This window comes from Cherax quadricarinatus, chromosome 27 (genome assembly GCF_038502225.1).
Source record: "Cherax quadricarinatus isolate ZL_2023a chromosome 27, ASM3850222v1, whole genome shotgun sequence".
NCBI classification, from domain to species: domain Eukaryota; kingdom Metazoa; phylum Arthropoda; class Malacostraca; order Decapoda; family Parastacidae; genus Cherax; species Cherax quadricarinatus.
The window spans coordinates 22,650,877-22,670,731 of record NC_091318.1 but is presented as its reverse complement, the minus strand read 5'-3'; the positions used below and the strand labels follow the sequence as shown (position 1 = coordinate 22,670,731).

The 19,855-nt window shown below is 39.3% G+C and overlaps 1 protein-coding gene across 5 annotated transcripts in view; it reads left to right on the top strand.

Annotated features, from left to right (window-relative positions):
- Positions 1-19,855, top strand: part of LOC128691094 (probable methylmalonate-semialdehyde/malonate-semialdehyde dehydrogenase [acylating], mitochondrial) — a 52,010-nt gene that overhangs the window by 13,878 nt on the left and 18,277 nt on the right. For all 5 annotated transcript variants that reach the window (XR_011392484.1, XR_011392485.1, XR_011392483.1 and 2 more), the window contains exons 5-10: positions 1,902-2,056; positions 4,185-4,397; positions 6,065-6,216; positions 8,643-8,919; positions 10,430-10,609; positions 15,061-15,159. Coding sequence is in view for 2 of the 5 variants with exons in the window: in XM_053779894.2 (XP_053635869.1) it covers positions 1,902-2,056; positions 4,185-4,397; positions 6,065-6,216; positions 8,643-8,919; positions 10,430-10,609; positions 15,061-15,159 (1,076 nt within the window). In the remaining 3 variants the exon portion in view is untranslated. The remainder of the gene's footprint in view (positions 1-1,901; positions 2,057-4,184; positions 4,398-6,064; positions 6,217-8,642; positions 8,920-10,429; positions 10,610-15,060; positions 15,160-19,855) is intronic.

The following is a 19,855-nucleotide window of genomic DNA, read 5'->3' as shown; positions in this document are numbered from 1 at the left end:
TGCTTATGTGAGATTCTAAAGAAAAGTTGCAAAGGACGAGTTTGGGAGGGTGTGTAAAGGTAGAAAGTTGAAAGTGAACATAGATAAGAGTAAGGTGATGAGGATATCGAATGATTTAGATAAAGAAAAATTGGATATCACATTGGAGGGAGGGAGTATGGAAGAAGTAAATATTTTCAGATATTTGGGAGCTGATTTGTCAGTGGATGGGTTTATGAAGGATGAGGTTAACCATAGAATTGATGAAGGAAAAAAGGTGAGTGGTGCATTGAGGTATCTGTGGAGACAAAAAATGTTATCTATGAAGGCAAAGAAGGGAATGTATGAAAGTATAGTGGTACCAAAAGTCTTATATGAGCGTGAAGCTTGGGTTGTAAATGCTGCAGCGAGGAGGCGGCTGGAGGCACTGGAGATGTCCTGTCTAAGAGCAATGTGTGGTGTAAGTACACCTACCATCTGACTTACGACCGAGTTCGGTTCCGAGAAACCGGTCGTAAGTCGAAATGGTCATAAGTCGAACTTTACTACTGAATATCAACAAAACATTTTTGTAATGACTTTATTTTGTTTTATTTTGGTATTTCATGTTTTACTTTACTTTTTATGCTGTAAGTACTGTATTTTATACTGTAAGGTTTAGGATAAGCACTGTGTACAACACAAATAGTTGTTTATTTCCCAGAAATTTGGCATAAAAAACACGGTCGTAAGTCGAGTGGTCGTAAGTCGAGCAGGTCGTAAATCGGATGGTAGGTGCATTATGCAGAGAATTTGGAGTGTGGAAATTAGGATGAGGTGTGGAGTTACTAAAAGTATTGGTCAGAGGGCTGAAGAGGGGTTGTTGAGGTGGTTTGGTCATTTACAAAGAATGGATCAGAGTAGAATGACTTGGAGAGTGTATAAATCTGTAGGGGAAGGAAGGCGGGGTAGGGGTCATCCTTGAGAAGGTTGGAGGAAGGGGGCAAAGGAGGTTTTGTGGGCAAAGGGCTTGGACTTCCAGCAAGCATGTGTGAGCATGTTAGGTAGGAGTGAATGGAGACGAATGGTTTTAGGACCTGACGAGCTGTTGGAGTGTGAGCAGGGTAATATTTAGTGAAGGGATTCAGGGAATCCTGTTATTTTTATATAGCCAGATTTGAGTACTGGAAATGAGAAGTACAATGCCTGCACTTTAAAGGAGGGGTGTGGGATATTGGCAGTTTGGAGCGGTATGTTATACATCTTTATATATGCTTTTAAATATAGGTCGTAGGTTGGTAGACAGCAACCACCCAGGGAGGTACTACCGTCCTGCCAAGTGAGTGTAAAACAGAAGCCTGTAATTGTTTTACATGATGGTAGGATTGCTGGTGTCTTTTGTCTGTCTCATAAATATGCAAGATTACAGGTATGTCTTGCTACTTCTATTTACACTTAAGTCACACTACACATATGTGTACAAGCATATATATATATATACACACCCCTCTGGGTTTTCTGCTATTTTCTTTCTAGTTCTTGTTCATTTCCTCTTATCTCCATGGGGAAGTGGAAGAGAATTCTTCCTCCGTAAGCCATGCCTGTTGTAAGAGGCGACTAAAATGCCAGGAGCAAGGGGCTAGTAACCCCTTCTCCTGTATATATTACTAAATGTACAAGGAGAAACTTTTGTTTCACCTTTTGGGCCACCCCACCTCGGTGGGATACGGCCGGTGTGTTGAAAGAAAGAAAGATATGCTTCTAAACTGTTGTATCTGGGTGCCTCTGCAAAGACTGATTATGTGTGAGTGAGGTGAAAGTGTTGAATGATGATGAAAGTGTTTTCTTTTTGGGGATTTTCTTTCTTTTTGGGTCACCCTGCCTTGCTGGGAGATGGCCGACTTGTTGAAAAAAAAAATTATACTGGTATAATCATTTTTCAGAGGTAGTAGAACATGCTTGCAGCATCACCAGCTTGCAGCTTGGAGAGACTATGCCACGCATTGCCCGGGACATGGATGCTTATTCATATCGTTTGCCACTTGGGGTGTGCTCAGGCATTGCTCCATTTAATTTCCCTGCAATGATACCTCTCTGGGTAAGTCACCCTTTGCATTTTTACATAAATTATGGCTTGCTAGTGGTGTCTCCCTGTACTGAATGAAAAATTAGAAGTCATTGCCCTTGCAAATATAGTTTAATACTATGTGTAGGAAATGTTTTCTTCATTGGCTCAACACTCCCATGGTGAGAAACAACAATCATAGTAATAAAAAAAGGGGTTTGTATTTATACAAAATAAGAGCATTAAAGTTAAATCCTAAGTATACTTGTTTTAGGAAATTCATAAGTTAGCTGCTGGAAGTAACACATAGAGAAGCTGATTAAGGGGTAAAAGGGTGTGATTGAGATTTTGAAGGAACAGTCTGTTGCACAAGCTCTGCAGTGTATAGGCAGAAGAACAGTTTGTGAATTCTGGTACATGTATTCTAATGCAGGACCGAAAATCCTTGGCTTATTAAGACCATAGCTAAGTGCATGAATATCACCAAGGAATGCAACCCACTACAGTCAACTAATTCCCAGGTAACTGTTTACTGATAAACAGGGACAGCAGGTAGGAGATGCCCATATGTCTTGATTTATCTGGGATTTGAACTCTTGACCTTTTTGTCATGAGATATTTGCACTGACTACTGCACTATAGCCTTATGATTATAGTGAAACCATTTGACCATAAAAGATATTGGCAAATAAAGCTGTAGGCCTTGTGTGATAACTCTTTTTCTGTACAAAGTGATGAATAGTAAGACCATTTTTTTTAACACATCAGCTGTTTCCCACTGAGGCAGGGGGACCCAAAAAGAAAGAAAGAACTTTCACCATCATTCATACATAATCACTGTCTTTGCAGAGGTGCTCAGATATGGCAGTTTAGATATCCCTCCAAACTGCTAATATTCCAAACCCCTCCTTTAAAGTGCAGGCATTGTACTTTCCATTTCCAGGACTCAAGTCTGGCTAACCGGTTTCCCTGAGTCATTTTGTTTGGGAAAAATCTGCTCGTTTTTGTTCACATTTCCTAACGTTACAGTACTCTTGAGTGTAATGAGGAGGCTGAACTATAGTGTACTTCTTTCTTCTTTCTTTCAACAAACCGGCCGTATCCCACTGAGGCAGGGTGGCCCAAAAAGAAAAACAAGTTATAGTGTACTTAATAATTTGTATTTCTAAGAAGAAAATAGTTATCAATAATACATTGAAATTTAATGCAGTTTCCTGTTTCTTCATCTTCTTTCAATAAACTGGCCGTATCCCACCGAGGCAGTGTGGCCCAAAAAGGAAAACAAAAGTTTCTCTTTTTAACTTTAGTAATGTATACAGGAGAAGGGGTTACTAGTCCATTGTTCCCGGTACTTTAGTTGCTTCTTATGACACACATGGCTTACGGAGGAAGAATGCTGTTCCACTTCCCTGTGGAGATAAGAGGAAATAAGCAAGAACAAGAACAAATAGCAAGAAAAATTTAAGAAAACCCAGAGGGCTGTGTGTGTATGTGTATATATATATCTTTTTTTCAACAAACCGGCCGTATCCCACCGAGGCAGGGCGGCCCAAAAAGAAAAACAAAAGCTTCTCTTTTTAAATCTTTCTTTCTTTCAACACACTGGCCGTATCCCACCAAGGCAGGGTGGCCCAAAAAGAAAAATGAAAGTTTCTCTTTTAAATTTAGTAATTTATACAGGAGAAAGGGTTACCAGCCCCTTGCTCCCGGCATTTTAGTTGCCTCTTACAACAGGCATGGCTTATGGAGGAAGAATTCTGTTCCACTTCCCCATGGAGATAAGAGGAAATAAACAAGAACAAGAACTAGAAAGAAAATAGAAGAAAACCCAGAGGGGTATGTATATATATGCTTGTACATGTATGTGCAGTGTGACCTAAGTGTAAGTAGAAGTAGCAAGACGTACCTGAAATCTTGCATGTTTATGAAACAGAAAAAAGGACACCAGCAATCCTACCATTATGTAAAACAATTACAGGCTTTCGTTTTACACTCACTTGGTAGGATGGTAGTGCCTCTCTGGGCGGATACTGTATAGCAACCTATTACCTAGGGGTTTCCTGTTTATCATGACTGAATTGTGAATTGAAGCTTATTGCTTAAATTTCTCACTGTTAAACAATATTCTGGGTACCCATTTCTGTGTTCTTTCTTTTTACAGATGTTCCCAATTGCAGTGGTTTGTGGAAATACATATGTATTAAAGCCATCTGAACGAGTGCCGGGAGCAACCATGATGTTGGTTGAAATGTTTAAAGAAGCTGGCTGCCCTGATGGTGTTGTAAATGTCATTCATGGTCAGCATGAAGCTGTTAATTTCATCTGTGACAATCCAGATATTCGAGCCATCTCCTTTGTGGGCTCAGATATTGCTGTGAGTATTTTACATATACCTAATGTGAATTGATTAAAGATTTATTGTTATGGTGCATCTGGAAGGTAAAGGATGTCTTTCTGAAGATTTTATATAATGTAAGTGCATGTGTGAAGTTCTATTAAGGTGGATTAAAATAAATTGGAAACTTTGTATGCTTTAACCCTTTGACTGTTTCGGTCGTATATATACGTCTGCAAAAACAGTAATTATGTGTGAGTGAGGTGAAAGTGTTGAATGATGATGAAAGTATTTTCTTTTTGGGGATTTTCTTTGTTTTTGGGTCACCCTGCCTCGGTGGGAGACGGCTGACTTGTTGAAAAAAAAAAAATCTACGTCTTAGGAGCCAATGCGTTTGATGTATATACAGTATACTCAAAAATTCTAGCGGCTTCAGATCAAGCGGGAGAAAGCTGATAGGCCCACATGTGAGAGAATGGGTCTGTGTGGTCAATGTGCGCAGTATAAAAAAAATCCTGCAGCAAGCAGTACATAATGAGAAAAAAAACTCTGACTGTGTTTTTGGATTAAAACGCCGAATTTGAGGTGTATTTTCGTATAGTTTTTATGGTTATATTCTCATTTTCATAGTCACATTTGATAGAATGGAAAACATATAGAAATGGAGGTGATTTTGATTGGTTTTACTATGAAAAAGACCTTGAAATGGAGCTCAAAGTAGGGGAAATGATGGATTTTTGCCGATGTTCAAGAGTAAACAAATGACATCATTGTCTAATAAATGTCCAACTAGCCATTCTAACATGCAATCATGGATGGGTTGACATTATTTATACAATTATTACAATATTGCAGTAGTCTGCATAACAGTAAATCTTCTATTTTTTGTTTGAATAAAAATTCAAAATAGAAAGCAAGAGTAATATCAGAGGGGCCTGGAGACATGACTGATGAACAAAGGAAATGTTATTTTAAGCCAGGAGTGTCTGCATTGTTCATTTTGGACCCTATTTTGAAATTGGCCAAATTGCCAATTTCTGACCACTTTATTGGGTAGTTGAAATCAGTAAATGGGCAGTTTCTTGTACTCAATCAATAGAACAAATGGAGTTCTAAAGAAACAATGGAATTAGCCAAAAATAGAGCTCAAATTGGGCGAAATCGCCGATTCGTAAATATCGCCGAGGTCCCTAACTTTACGAGAGCATAATTCTGTAATTACTCTGGAGCTATAATGTATTTGATGTGGTAATCTGGGGTGAAAGGAAGTAGTAGGGGTTATTCCAGGATGGGTTGGTTAGAGGCAAAGGATGAAGGAAGTTTTGAGTGCTAGGGGCTTGAGCATCAATCAGGCTTGTCAGAGCATATTAGAATAGAGGGTAGAGAAGTGGCATGTATGGCTTGATGTGCTGTGGGAGTGTGAGCAAGGTAATATTTGTGAAATGATTTAGAAGAAACCAGTTAGCTATACTTGAACCCTAGAGGTGGGGAAGTATAGTGCCTACACTCTAAAGGAGCAATGGGGATGTTACGGTTGAGAGGGGTCGTTTGAGTTGTGATATCTTTGCACTTTTGGCAGCATAGTTATTGAATGAATGATGGTGAATGATCACTCTACTTTGGTGGGTGATGGCCAATGTGCTAAAAATAATATTTGCTGAACTGTTTTCTTGTTTAATTGATTCTAAACCTTATTTTTTCAACAGGGTCGATACATTTATGAAAGGGGATCCATGAATGGAAAGAGAGTTCAGTCTAATATGGGAGCTAAAAACCATGGAGTAATTATGCCAGATGCTAACAAGGAAAGTACATTAACTCAGTTGGTTGGAGCAGCTTTTGGGGCTGCTGGTCAGAGGTGAGTGTACACATTATAATATTTTCATGTGTGACAAATTAATCTCTTCCAGTTTACGAAGTATTTTCCGTTTAAATCGGGTATTGTGGTGATTTTGTTGTGGCGACTTCATACCATCATTACCATATCATCTACCTGCTAGTTTGGCTATTCAGCAAGTGCAGCTGTAATTAATTGCTTGCACTGAGAAACCGAAAGTGACTGAGGATTGCCTTTGTAAACACACATGACAAATGGAAAAGGTATGTACTTGATATAAATAAGATGAGGTAGACTTGCACAGAAAAAAACTATTTTGAAAGTGTGAAAACTTAATATTTATTGAACAATTGTTGTGAAGGTTAAAAAATGTAACATTATAGCATTGTTTTACAGGAGGAAACCCTCTCTCTCCCCCCCTTCATTGTAGTTCTCAATATCTTCATTTCAAAGCTTAGTTAAGTTAACAACAAACCTCTGTTCATCTTATCAAGATAGAAACTGGTATTTTGCTAGGCTGTTCCTGGCCAGCTGGGTTGTGGTGCCTATGGTGGCCTCTGTGTAGTGAACATCACTGCTAGATTCTCTTTTTGTGAGTGAGTATCCTGGAAATTGGTGAAGGGCTCTTGATCCGAGGAAATGGTGCTATGTTACCCTTCCTCAGATTAAACCTGATAACCCCCATACCTCCCAGGCACTGTAAGGCAGCTTCCACACAAATGTTATTAGATAAGACTAATGTGTTACAAAATTACATGTGCCAGCATGTTACAAATGACTCGTATACACAATATACTGGTAGTAATAATTTTGTGAAAAAGGTTGCAATACCTGGTTAAGTTGCAGTATCTTCAGTAATTGTAAAATATTTGAATAAGCCATCAACAGATGAACAAATTTTTTGTGTCTCCTTGAATTTCCGTATTTTATAAGGAGAAGACAAGTGGCACTTACAGTACTAAATCCTCCTTGGAAAATATTTTGAAGCTGATGCTTTGCTGAGAAATACCAAATCTATTAACTTCATAAATACAGTGGAGGCCTGGTTTTCGTCTTTAATCTGTTCCAGAAGGTCAGCCAAAAACCAATTTGTATGAAACTAAAGTAATATTTCCCATAAGAAATAATGTAAATCCAATTAATCCATTCCAGACACCCAAAAATATTAACAAAAAATACATTTTATAGAGAATAACTATAATGTTACATACAGAAAACAATGAGAAATAAATATAAAGGACTAATGAAATGGATAAATGAACATTTAACATCACTTTTACTCTTATTGAAGACTCTTGTTGGCGTATGGAAGACAGCGAGGAGGGGAGAGGTTATTGTTTGGAAAGGGAATCCCCTCCATAAGGACTTCGGGTATCAAAACCCTATCAGGAGTTACTTCCCTAGGACCAGCTTGAGAGTCACTGGACCCCTGTTGCATAAAAAATCTGTCCAGAGAGGCCTGTTTCTGGTGTCTCTTTAAGATTTGCCTATAATGGGACACGACATTGTCATTGAACATGTTGCTGACATGGCTTGCAACAGCTTTGTTAGGGTGACATTTCTCCACAAAACTTTGCACCTCACTCCACTTTGCACAAATGTCCTTAACTGCTGAAGAAGGCACATTCTTCCCTCTCTCTTCCTCTTCCTCGGAAACAATTTCCTCAGCTAAGGTCTGTTGCTCTTCCAGATGAATGTCTTGCAGCACTTCAATGGTTAGCTCTTCCCTGTGATCGTCCACAAACTCTTCCACATCCTGGCCACTCACCTCCAACCCCATGGACTTCCCCAAAGACACAATAGAGTTCTTTCTTGAATTCTATCGTGTTTCTCACTTTTACCAAGTGGCTGCCACTCGGAACTTTCTTTGGCCCCATGGTGGCTTATTTAGCAGTCGCAAGCACAAAAAGCAATGGATTATTACGAAATGTTTTGGATGAATGCACAGAGTGATGCTCACCGAACGAGTAACAAAGGCAGACTAAGCCACGAACGTATGAGCGGCCGCGTCCCACAGGCAGGCAGATGTGTCTGGTACGAACGATTTTCCAGCAGATGTACAAAAACGGGGAAAACTTCGCCAACAAAAGTGGTCAAAAACTGAATTGTATGATAACTGAACCGGATGAAAACCGGGGTTCCACTGTATTCAGAACCTCTTGACTGTTTTTTCAAAACTGAGGTTCCTTTGAGTCATAGTATACAAAGTATTCATTGTGTTATATAATGGCTGATGTGTTCATTTGGTTCCTCTTTCAATCTTAGCATTCTGTTTTGTCAGGAAATGAAATACTGTAGAAATATTACAGTCCTACACATTATATAATCCCTAGAGTTTTCATCTTCACAGTTAATAATAATAATATTCACAAGAGAAGTTTTTAAATTTTTTTTTTCTGTATTCATTTTAAAAATAGCTATTTCAGTGGCTTTCATTCTATTTGCAGATGTATGGCCCTAAGTACAGCAGTATTTGTAGGGGAGGCTGGTAATTGGTTGCCAGATTTGGTTGAAAAGTCAAAGAAGCTTAGAGTGAATGCTGGCCATGTTGCAGATGCAGACTTGGGTCCTGTAATTTCCCCAGCTGCTCGAGAACGTATATGCAGCCTGGTTCAGTCAGGCATCAACGAGGGAGCCACCTGCTTACTGGATGGACGTAATATTGTTGTGCCAGGTTATGAAAATGGAAATTTTGTTGGCCCAACGATACTTTCTGATGTCAAGGTAGAATTTTCTATAGTGTGGCAGTATTGCACCTGTTGCATAATACTGGCATTTACTTAATAATTTGATTATAGATTTTAGAGGATTGAATGGCAGTATGTCCATGTTAGATAGAAGTGAGTGGAGGCAAATGGTTTTGGGACCTGACAAACTGTTAGTGTGAATAAGGTAACATTTTGTGAAGGGATTCAGGAAAAGGGGTTAGCCAGACTTGAATCCTGGAGGTAGGAAATATAATGCCTGCACTAAAGGAGGGATGAGGATATTTGCTGTTTGGAGGGAGTTTTGAACTGTCATATCTATACACATCTAGCAAGGCAGTGATAGTGTGAATGGTGATGAAAGTTTTTCTGTTTTGGGTTACCCTACCTCAATGGAAGAGGGCCAGTGTGTTAAAAAAAAGAGAAAGTCTATTCTAAAGTTTAAAGGCTCTGAAGTATGCAAAATAGATTGCATTATGAGTTCCTTAATATTTCAGAACATCTGAAATTTTTATTAATGGGATTTTTTTTTTTTCGACGAACCAGCTGTATCCTACTGAAGCAGGGTGACCTAAAAAGAAAAACAAAAGTTTTTCTTTTTAAATGTAATAATTTATACAGAAGGGGTTACTAACCCCCTTGCTTTCAGCATTTTAGTCACTTCTGAGGTAAGGTGACCTAAAAAAGGAGAAACACTTTCACCATCACTCACTCTATCACTTTCTTCCCAGAGGAGTGCCAGTACTAGTTCAAAACTGCAAATATCCCCACCCTCCTTCAGAGTGCAGGCACTGTTATAGTGACAGGATCCAGATTTTGTTCACCTTGGTATGATATTAATTTATGATATTAATTTAGGTGATGAAAGATTGGATATCAGATTGGAGGGAGAGAGTATGGAGGAGGTGAATGTATTCAGATATTTGGGAGTGGACGTGTCAGCGGATGGGTCTATGAAAGATGAGGTGTAACATAGAATTGATGAGGGGAAAAGAGTGAGCGGTGCACTTGGGAGTCTGTGGAGACAAAGAACTTTGTCCTTGGAGGCAAAGAGGGGAATGTATGAGAGTATAGTCTTACCAACGCTCCAAAATATTTAAAGCTCTCATAGCCCTGCATTCTTCTCTCCTGGGTGTGGTGAAGGGTTTTCAACCAGATGGTCCTATATGTTGCCAGATTATAGATTTGGAATCATCTCTGCTGATTTCCATGGTGTAAACATGACCAGTGATGATTGTACATATCACATGCACCAAAAATTACAACCTTCTGCTTATATTTCAAATTCTTGTTTCGTCAGATGCCTGGTCTCATCAGTGACCAAAATGCAACTATATCCTATTTGTACTGCACATCATATCTTTATCATGCACACGATGGCTAGTGAATTGAAACTGTGTGTTTAACCTGCAGCATGGTAAATACAGCTGGTCAAGTCAAGCGACTTCAGACACACTATAGGTATACTTTACTGTATTTTAATTGTGAACCAGGAAATGACTAAGGTTATGATCTCTGTTTGCTTTTAGCCAAGTATGACCTGCTATAAGGAGGAGATCTTTGGCCCTGTATTGATTACTATGACTGTGGACACCATGGATGAAGCTATTCAAATTATCAATACAAACAAATATGGTAATGGAACAGCCATATTTACAACTAATGGAGCAACAGCAAGAAAATTTACAAATGACATCGACTGTGGACAGGTTTGTCCACACACAATTCAAAATTTTTTTTAGCTGTCAGGGCAATATTTCCTTTTAATTTTTTCCGTATGTGTTCATTTAATATGCTCTTGAGGTATGGAAGCAATGTATGCATGTATGTGACTGATAGCAATTAATAATTTTTGTAGCATTACTATAGTGGTTATAGTTAGCCACCATAGTTTATAGTTATGCAAGAAGTAGAATGAATATACAGTGGACCCTCTACCAACGATGGCATCATCTAACGTTAAATCCGACTAGCGATACATTTTAACGCAAAAATTTTGCCTTGACTAGCGCTAAAAAACTCGACAAACACGATTCGTTCCATTCGAAATGCGTCCACTTGTGGCCAGTGTTTACAAGCCAGCCAGCCACCGCGGTCCCATCCAAACATCCAATCAGAACATTTCATATTATCACAGCGTTTTTAGTGATTGCACCTGCAAAATAAGTCACCATGGGCCCCAAGAAAGCTTCTAGTACCAACCCTACAGCAAAAAGGGTGAGAATTACTATGGATATGAAGAAAGAGATTATTGCTAAGTATGAAAGTGGAGTGCGTGTCTCCGAGCTGGCCAGGTTGTACACAAAACCCCAATCAACCATCGCTACTATTGTGGCCAAGAAAACGGCAATCAAGGAAGCTGTTCTTGCCAAAGGTGCAACTATGTTTTCAAAGCTGAGATTGCAAGTGATGGAAGATGTTGAGAGACTGTTATTGGTGTGGATAAACGATAGCATCTCTCAAGCAATCACATGTGAAAAGGCTAGGAAGTTGCATGATGATTTAATTAGAAAAATACCTGCAACTAGTGGTGATGTGAGTGAATTTAAGGCCAGCAAAGGTTGGTTTGGGAGATTTAAGAATCGTAGTGGCATACATAGTGTGATAAGGCATGGTGAGGCTGCCAGTTCGGACCAAAAAGCAGCTGAAAAATATGTGCAGGAATTCAAGGAGTACATAGACAGTGAAGAATTGAAACCTGAACAAGTGTTTAATTGTGACACTGACAGTGTTGTGAAACACTTTAGGAATGTCATAAAGGAACGGGAGGTACAGGCCTCTATGGACAGATATGTTGTGCGACAGAGGTCCAGTGACTCTCAAGCTGGTCCTAGTGGCATTAAAAGAAGAAGGGAAGTAACCCCGGAAAAGGACTTGACACCTCAAGTCCTAATGGAAGGGGATTCCCCTTCTAAACACTAACACCATCCACACACTCCCCTCCTCCCATCCCATCAATCATCACCAGATCTTCAATAAAGGTAAGTGTCGTGTAATTGTACATGTCTTCTTCAGTTTGTGTGTATTAAAATTAATATTTCAAGTGGTAAAAATGTTTTTTTTCAATACTTTTGGGTGTCTTGCACGGATTAATTTGATTTCCATTATTTCTTATGGGGAAATTAACTCAACTAATGATAATTTCAATTAACGATGAGCTCTCAGGAACGGATTAATATCGTTGGTCGAGGGTCCACTGTACAGCAAGAAATATGTAAACTTTGAAAATGTTAACAAGTCTTTGATTCAACTGAGATTACTATTACCGAGAAACTGTGCTGCATCTTTAATTAGTGTGGCACTTGATTGGCTGTTGTGCATCTGCACAAGTGTGCAGCTTAAAGGCAACACTAATCAGGAGTCTATGCCACAAATATATATCTTCTTTTAACAAACTGGCTGTATCCCACCGAAGCTGGGTGGCCTTAAAAGAATAACAAAAGTTCCTCTTGCCGCCCCTTGCTTCCGGTATTTTAGTTGCCTGTTAGGACACACATGGGTTATGGAGGAAGAATTCTGTTCACTTCCTCATGGAGAACAAATGTATATATGAGGGCATATTGAATAGTCTTTGCATTTGTGATTTTTTCTTGACAAAAATACAACTTGTCCATATTGCACATTGTTCATTGGTTACATTTTGACATGATCACCAAGCATTTATCCTGATGTCTTGCAAGTTTGTTTATGCCTTTTGCATAGATTTCTGTTGGCTGATTACATTGCCATGAAGGAACAGCCATTATCACATAGTCTGTGTTGAAATGCTCTCCTCCCAGGAACTTCTTCAGATGCCTGAATTGATGGAAGTCACTGGGGGCAAGATTGGGGATTGAAATTGTATTTTTGTCAGGAAAAATAATGGACACACAGACTTTTCTATCTATCCTCATATATGACAAGGCAGCTACCCGTGCATATCAACAAACTAATTATTTGGGGCATTATGAATTGTTGTAAACATCTGGCCATACTGCCTATGTATGGCATGTGCTTAAGTTGTACACTTTTTTTTTTTTAATTGTAAGAAAAATGGAAAAAAAATTTTGGAGGGAAATTCTTTGCTACCCACCTTGCTTCCTTGCAGTGAATATGAGATGTTTGTTTTAGTATTCATGGCCCAAAGACTATTGTAATCTGAAATGCTTTGCATACTCAACCTGCCATTGGAAATTCTCTGTCAGTTTCTTGTAGAGTAAGTCCTCACTTAACATCATCGATAAGTTCTTGGAAACTGCGACCTTAAGTGAAGCAACGTGGAATGAAAGTACACTTGGCTGTTCATCGTCAAACCTCTTTAAAACTTCTAGTTTGTTTTTCATGTCACAATTTTTTTTTTTTTTTTTTGTCACTGATATCAGGGGTGCACAGTGCACCTCTAGCACTCATTGCAACAGAATTAAATCAAGGAATAAATGTTTGCAAAGCAAAAATTGTAAGGAGCATCAACCACCAAGCAGTTAAAAAAAAAAAAAAAAAATATGGCTGGCTTACTGGGCACTTTCGTACCACATCGTTTATTGTCAGATTTTTCTTCTACTGTATCTGCACAGACAGTGTCCCCAGTTGGGAATCTATTTTTCTTTCTCATTAACGTTATAACAAAACAACGTTGAATGAAATGACATTATTCGAGGACTTAGTGTATATGATTTTTAACAGATATTTCAGTTTACATTTTATTTTGGTTATAACAAACCACAATGCTAATAAATGAAGTGTAAAGCATGGAAACTAAATTTTAAAGCACTTACGGAAAACAGGAACCTTCCGAGCACACTAAAAACAATCAGATTACCTTTGTTTAAGGCTCTTGAATTTTAAATTTGAATCATGAGATAGGATAAGATAAGATTTTCTTTGGATTTTTAACCCCGGAGGATTAGCCACCCAGGATAACCTAAGAAAGTCAGTGCGTCATCGAGGACTGTAACTTATTTCCATTGGGGTCCTCAATCTTGTCTCCCAGGATGTGACTCACACCAGTCGACTAACAGCCAGGTACCTATTTGCTGCTAGGTGAACAGGACAACAGGTGTAAGGAAACGTGTTGAAATGTTTCCACCCTCTGGGAATCGAACCCGGGCCCTCTGTGTGTAAAGCGAGAGCTTTAGCCACCAGGCCACAGTCCTTTATAGATTTGAATCCAGTGAGACAGAATGCCAGATTTAGTCCTTGAAAACTTTTAATTTCACTAATTTGTCAGCTCAGCATAATTTTGTGTTTAAAATAACTGACAAAAATTGTATACTGAACAAAACAACATTATTCTAATAGACTACCAGTACATACAAAGTTTGTTTCTACAAGTCAAGCACCAGATGAGCCTGGCCTTAGGCTGGACTCTGGGAGTAGAAAAACTCTTAGAACTCATTAATGATGCTATTTACTTGCATGTCATTGATGGAAATTATTGGTACTGTGCAACATACAAGTGACAGAAAACTGTGTAGAGGCCTTGCACCACTAGAAGGCCGCAATATTTATATACTGTAATTTATTCCGTTGACTTAAAGCATTAAAGCTATATTTGTATACATTATAATGCATGTAATTTAAGTTATAGAATGAGATAGAACATGTGACTAAGAGAAATATTTGTTTAATAACTGTAAACAGAGTGAGATGGCTGTTGGCTGGTGTCCTTTTAGGGAAAAGGGTGTCATGATGACAGTGAAGGGCTTTTCATCCAAGAAATTGGATCTGCCCTTCCCTTCTTCAGATCAAATATACCTTCCTTTAATCAATGTTGAAAGTAATAATCTAACTAGCAGGAGACTGTGCATACTAGTATTAAGCACAGTTTCTTTTATATGAGAGGGATTATACAGACAGTATTATTTTACAGTATTCATAGATACAAGATTGATGAAGCCTCCTGGAAGGTAACCCTTGCCAGTTTAGGGGTTCAGTTGTGCTTGTATATTGGTACAGTGGCATTTTACTAAGTCTTAATTGAATTAAAATAATAATGGAATTCAGTATAAGAAAATTATTAATGATGAAGATATAATGTGTGAAGAGAACTAGTTATGATATAAGGTAGCATATTTTTTTATTGTTTTAATTTTTTTATAAGATTTTCAAGGTATACCAAAAGAAAGCAATGTATCTCCTTTGTATGTAATGCATATTATGCATCTTGTGTTTTCCTCTGCAGGTTGGAATTAATGTTCCCATTCCTGTTCCTCTACCAATGTTCTCCTTCACTGGGTCACGGGGATCATTCCTTGGTGATACTAATTTCTACGGCAAAGCAGTAAGAAGCTTGTAATGTTTGTTTTATGACCCCTTTATTTTGTTTAATTTTCATTTTTTTTTTTTTAACACTTCGGCCATTTCCCACTGAGGCAGGATGACCCAAAAAGAAAGAAAAAGCTTTCATCATCTTTCAACACTTTCACCATCACTCATACATAATCAGTCTTTGCAGAGGCACTCAGATATGACAGTTTAGAAGTCCCTCTAAACTGCCATTATCCCAAACCCCTCCTTTAAAGTACATACAGGCATTGTACTTCCCATTTCCAGGACTCAAGTCTGGCTGACCAGTTTCCCTGAATCCCTTTACATAATACTGTATTATCCTGCTCACACTCCAACAGCTCGTCAGGTCCCAAATACCATTCGTCTCCATTCACTCGTATCTAACACGCTCATGCATGCTTGCTGGAAGTCCAAGCCCCTCGCCCACGAAACCTCCTTTACCCCCTCCCTCCAACCTTTTCAAGGATGACCCATACCCCGCATTCCTTTCCCTACAGATTTATATGCTTTCCAAGTCATTCTACTCTGATCTATTCTCTCTAAATGACCACACCACCTCAACAACCCCCCTTCAGCCCTCTTACTTATATTTTTAGTAACTCCACACCTCCTAATTTCCACACTCCGAATTCTCTGTATATTTATACCACATAATGCCCTTAGACAGGACATCTCCACTGCCTCCAGCTGCCTCCTCTCTGCAGCATTTACATCCCAAGCTTCACACCCATGAAAGAGTGTTGGTACCAATATACTTTCGTACATTCCCTTTTTTGCCTCCATGGATAACGTTTTTTTGCCTCCACAGAAACCTTAACTCACCACTTGCCTTTTTTCTTTCATCAGTTCTATGGTTAACCTCATCCTTCCTAAACCCATCCACTGACAAGTCAATTCTCAAATATCTGAAAACATTCACTTCTTCCATACTCCCTCCCTCCAATGTGATATCCAATTTTTCTTTATCTAAATCATTTGATACCCTTATCACCTTACTCTTATCTATGTTCACTTTAAACTTTCTACCTTTACACACCCTTACATAATATATTTATTTTATTAACTCATCAGTCGTTTCCAAGGCAGGGTGGCCCGAAAAAGAAAAACTTTCATTATTATTTACTCCACATTCTTGCCAGAACTGCGCTTACACTGCAGTTATAAAACTACAATATTAACACCCCTCCAGAGTGCCGGCACTGTATACTTCCCGTCTCCAGGAATTAGTTCCGGCCTGCCAGTTTCCCTGAATCCTTTCACAAACGTTACCTTGCTTACACTCCAACAGCACATTAAATCCTAAAAACCATTTGTCTCCATTTGCTCTTATCGAACACGCTCACGGATGCTTGCTGGAAGTCCAAGCCATTCGCACACAAAACCTCTTTTGCCCCCTCTCTCCAACCTTTCCTATGCTGACCTCTACCCCACCTTCCCTCCACTACAGATTTATACACTCTTGAAGTCATTCTATTTCATTCCCTCCTCTCTACATGTTCCAAACCATGTCAGTAACCCCTCCTCAGTCCTCTGGTTAATAGCTTTGGTAATCCCACACCTCCTCCTAATCTCCAAACTACAGATTCTCTGCATTATATTCACACCACACATTAACCTCAGACATGACATCTCCACTTCCTCCAGGCTTCTCCTTGTTGCAACATCCACCACCCATGCTTCACACATACAAGAGCGTTGGTATAACTATACTCTCATACATTCCCTTCTTTGCTTTCATGGATAAAGTTTTCTGTCTCCACAGACCCCTCAGTGCACCACTCACCTTTTTCCCCTTGTCAGTTCTATGATTCACCTCATCTTTCATAGACCCATCTGCTGACATGTCCACTCCCAAATATCTGAATACATTCACCTAGTAGGTTGGTAGACAGCAACTGGTAGACAGCAACCACCCAGGGAAGTACTACCGTCCTGCCAGATGACTGTGAAACAGAAACCTGTAACTGTTTTGCATGATGGTAGGATTGCTGGTTTCTTTTTCTGTCTCATAAACATGCTAGATAACGGATATCTTGTTACTCCTACTTACACTTTGGTCACACTTCACAGACACGCACATGCATATATATATACATACATCTAGGTTTTTCTCCTTTTTCTAAATAGCTCTTGTTCTTCTTTATTTCTTCTATTGTCCATGGGGAAGTGGAAAAGAATCTTTCCTCCGTATGCCATGCGTGTCGTATGAGGCGACTAAAATGCCGGGAGCAATGGGCTAGTAACCCCTTCTCCTGTAGACATTTACTAAAAAAGAGAAGAAAAACTTTATAAAACTGGGATGCTTAAATGTGTGTGGATGTAGTGCGGATGACAAGAAACAGATGATTGCTGATGTTATGAATGAAAAGAAGTTGGATGTCCTGGCCCTAAGCGAAACAAAGCTGAAGGGGGTAGGGGAGTTTCAGTGGGGGGAAATAAATGGGATTAAATCTGGAGTATCTGAGAGAGTTAGAGCAAAGGAAGGGGTAGCAGTAATGTTAAATGATCAGTTATGGAAGGAGAAAAGAGAATATGAATGTGTAAATTCAAGAATTATGTGGATTAAAGTAAAGGATGGATGCGAAAAGTGGGTCATAATAAGCGTGTATGCACCTGGAGAAGAGAGGAATGTAGAGGAGAGAGAGAGATTTTGGGAGATGTTAAGTGAATGTATAGGAGCCTTTGAACCAAGTGAGAGAGTAATTGTGGTAGGGGACCTGAATGCTAAAGTAGGAGAAACTTTTAGAGAGGGTGTGGTAGGTAAGTTTGGGGTGCCAGGTGTAAATGATAATGGGAGCCCTTTGATTGAACTTTGTATAGAAAGGGGTTTAGTTATAGGTAATACATATTTTAAGAAAAAGAGGATAAATAAGTATACAAGATATGATGTAGGGCGAAATGACAGTAGTTTGTTGGATTATGTATTGGTAGATAAAAGACTGTTGAGTAGACTTTAGGATGTACATGTTTATAGAGGGGCCACAGATATATCAGATCACTTTCTAGTTGTAGCTACACTGAGAGTAAAAGGTAGATGGGATACAAGGAGAATAGAAGCATCAGGGAAGAGAGAGGTGAAGGTTTATAAACTAAAAGAGGAGGCAGTTAGGGTAAGATATAAACAGCTATTGGAGGATAGATGGGCTAATGCTTTAGCTCAAGTTAGAGTATGTAGGAAAGAGGGAAATTATTTCCCAGTAAAAGTAGGCCTTAGACAAGGATGTGTGATGTCACCGTGGTTGTTTAATATATTTATAGATGGGGTTGTAAGAGAAGTAAATGCGAGGGTCTTGGCAAGAGGCGTGGAGTTAAAAGATAAAGAATCACACACAAAGTGGGAGTTGTCACAGCTGCTCTTTGCTGATGACACTGTGCTCTTGGGAGATTCTGAAGAGAAGTTGCAGAGATTGGTGGATGAATTTGGTAGGGTGTGCAAAAAAAGAAAATTAAAGGTGAATACAGGAAAGAGTAAGGTTATGAGGATAACAAAAAGATTAGGTGATGAAAGATTGAATATCAGATTGGAGGGAGAGAGTATGGAGGAGGTGAATGTATTCAGATATTTGGGAGTGGACGTGTCAGCGGATGGGTCTATGAAAGATGAGGTGAATCATAGAATTGATGAGGGGAAAAGAGTGAGTGGTGCACTTAGGAGTCTGTGGAGACAAAGAACTTTGTCCTTGGAGGCAAAGAGGGGAAAGTATGAGAGTATAGTTTTACCAACGCTCTTATATGGGTGTGAAGCATGGGTGATGAATGTTGCAGCGAGGAGAAGGCTGGAGGCAGTGGAGATGTCATGTCTGAGAGCAATGTGTGGTGTGAATATAATGCAGAGAATTCGTAGTTTGGAAGTTAGGAGGAGGTGCGGGATTACCAAAACTGTTGTCCAGAGGGCTGAGGAAGGGTTGTTGAGGTGGTTCGGACATGTAGAGAGAATGGAGCGAAACAGAATGACTTCAAGAGTGTATCAGTCTGTAGTGGAAGGAAGGCGGGGTAGGGGTCGGCCTAGGAAAGGTTGGAGAGAGGGGGTAAAGGAGGTTTTGTGTGCGAGGGGCTTGGACTTCCAGCAGGCATGCGTGAGCGTGTTTGATAGGAGTGAATGGAGACAAATGGTTTTTAATACTTGACGTGCTGTTGGAGTGTGAGCAAAGTAACATTTATGAAGGGGTTCAGGGAAACCGGCAGGCCGGACTTGAGTCCTGGAGATGGGAAGTACAGTGCCTGCACTCTGAAGGAGGGGTGTTAATGTTGCAGTTTAAAAACTGTAGTGTAAAGCACCCTTCTGGCAAGACAGTGATGGAGTGAATGATGGTGAAAGTTTTTCTTTTTCGGGCCACCCTGCCTTGGTGGGAATCGGCCAGTGTGATAATAAAAACAATTCACCTCCTCCATACTCTCTCTTCCTCCAATCTGATATCCAATCTTCCATTACTTAATTTTTTTTTTGTTATCCTCATCATCTTACTCTTTCCTATATTCACTTTTAATTTCCTTCTTTTACATACCCTACCAAACTCATCAACCAACCTCTGCAACTTCTCTTCAGAATCTCCCAAAGCACAGTGTCATCAGCAAAGAGCAACTGTGACAACTCCCACTGTGTGTTAGATTCTTTCTCTTTTAACCCCACACCTCTTGCATTCACTTCTCTTACAAACTCCATCTATAAATATGTTGAACAACCATGG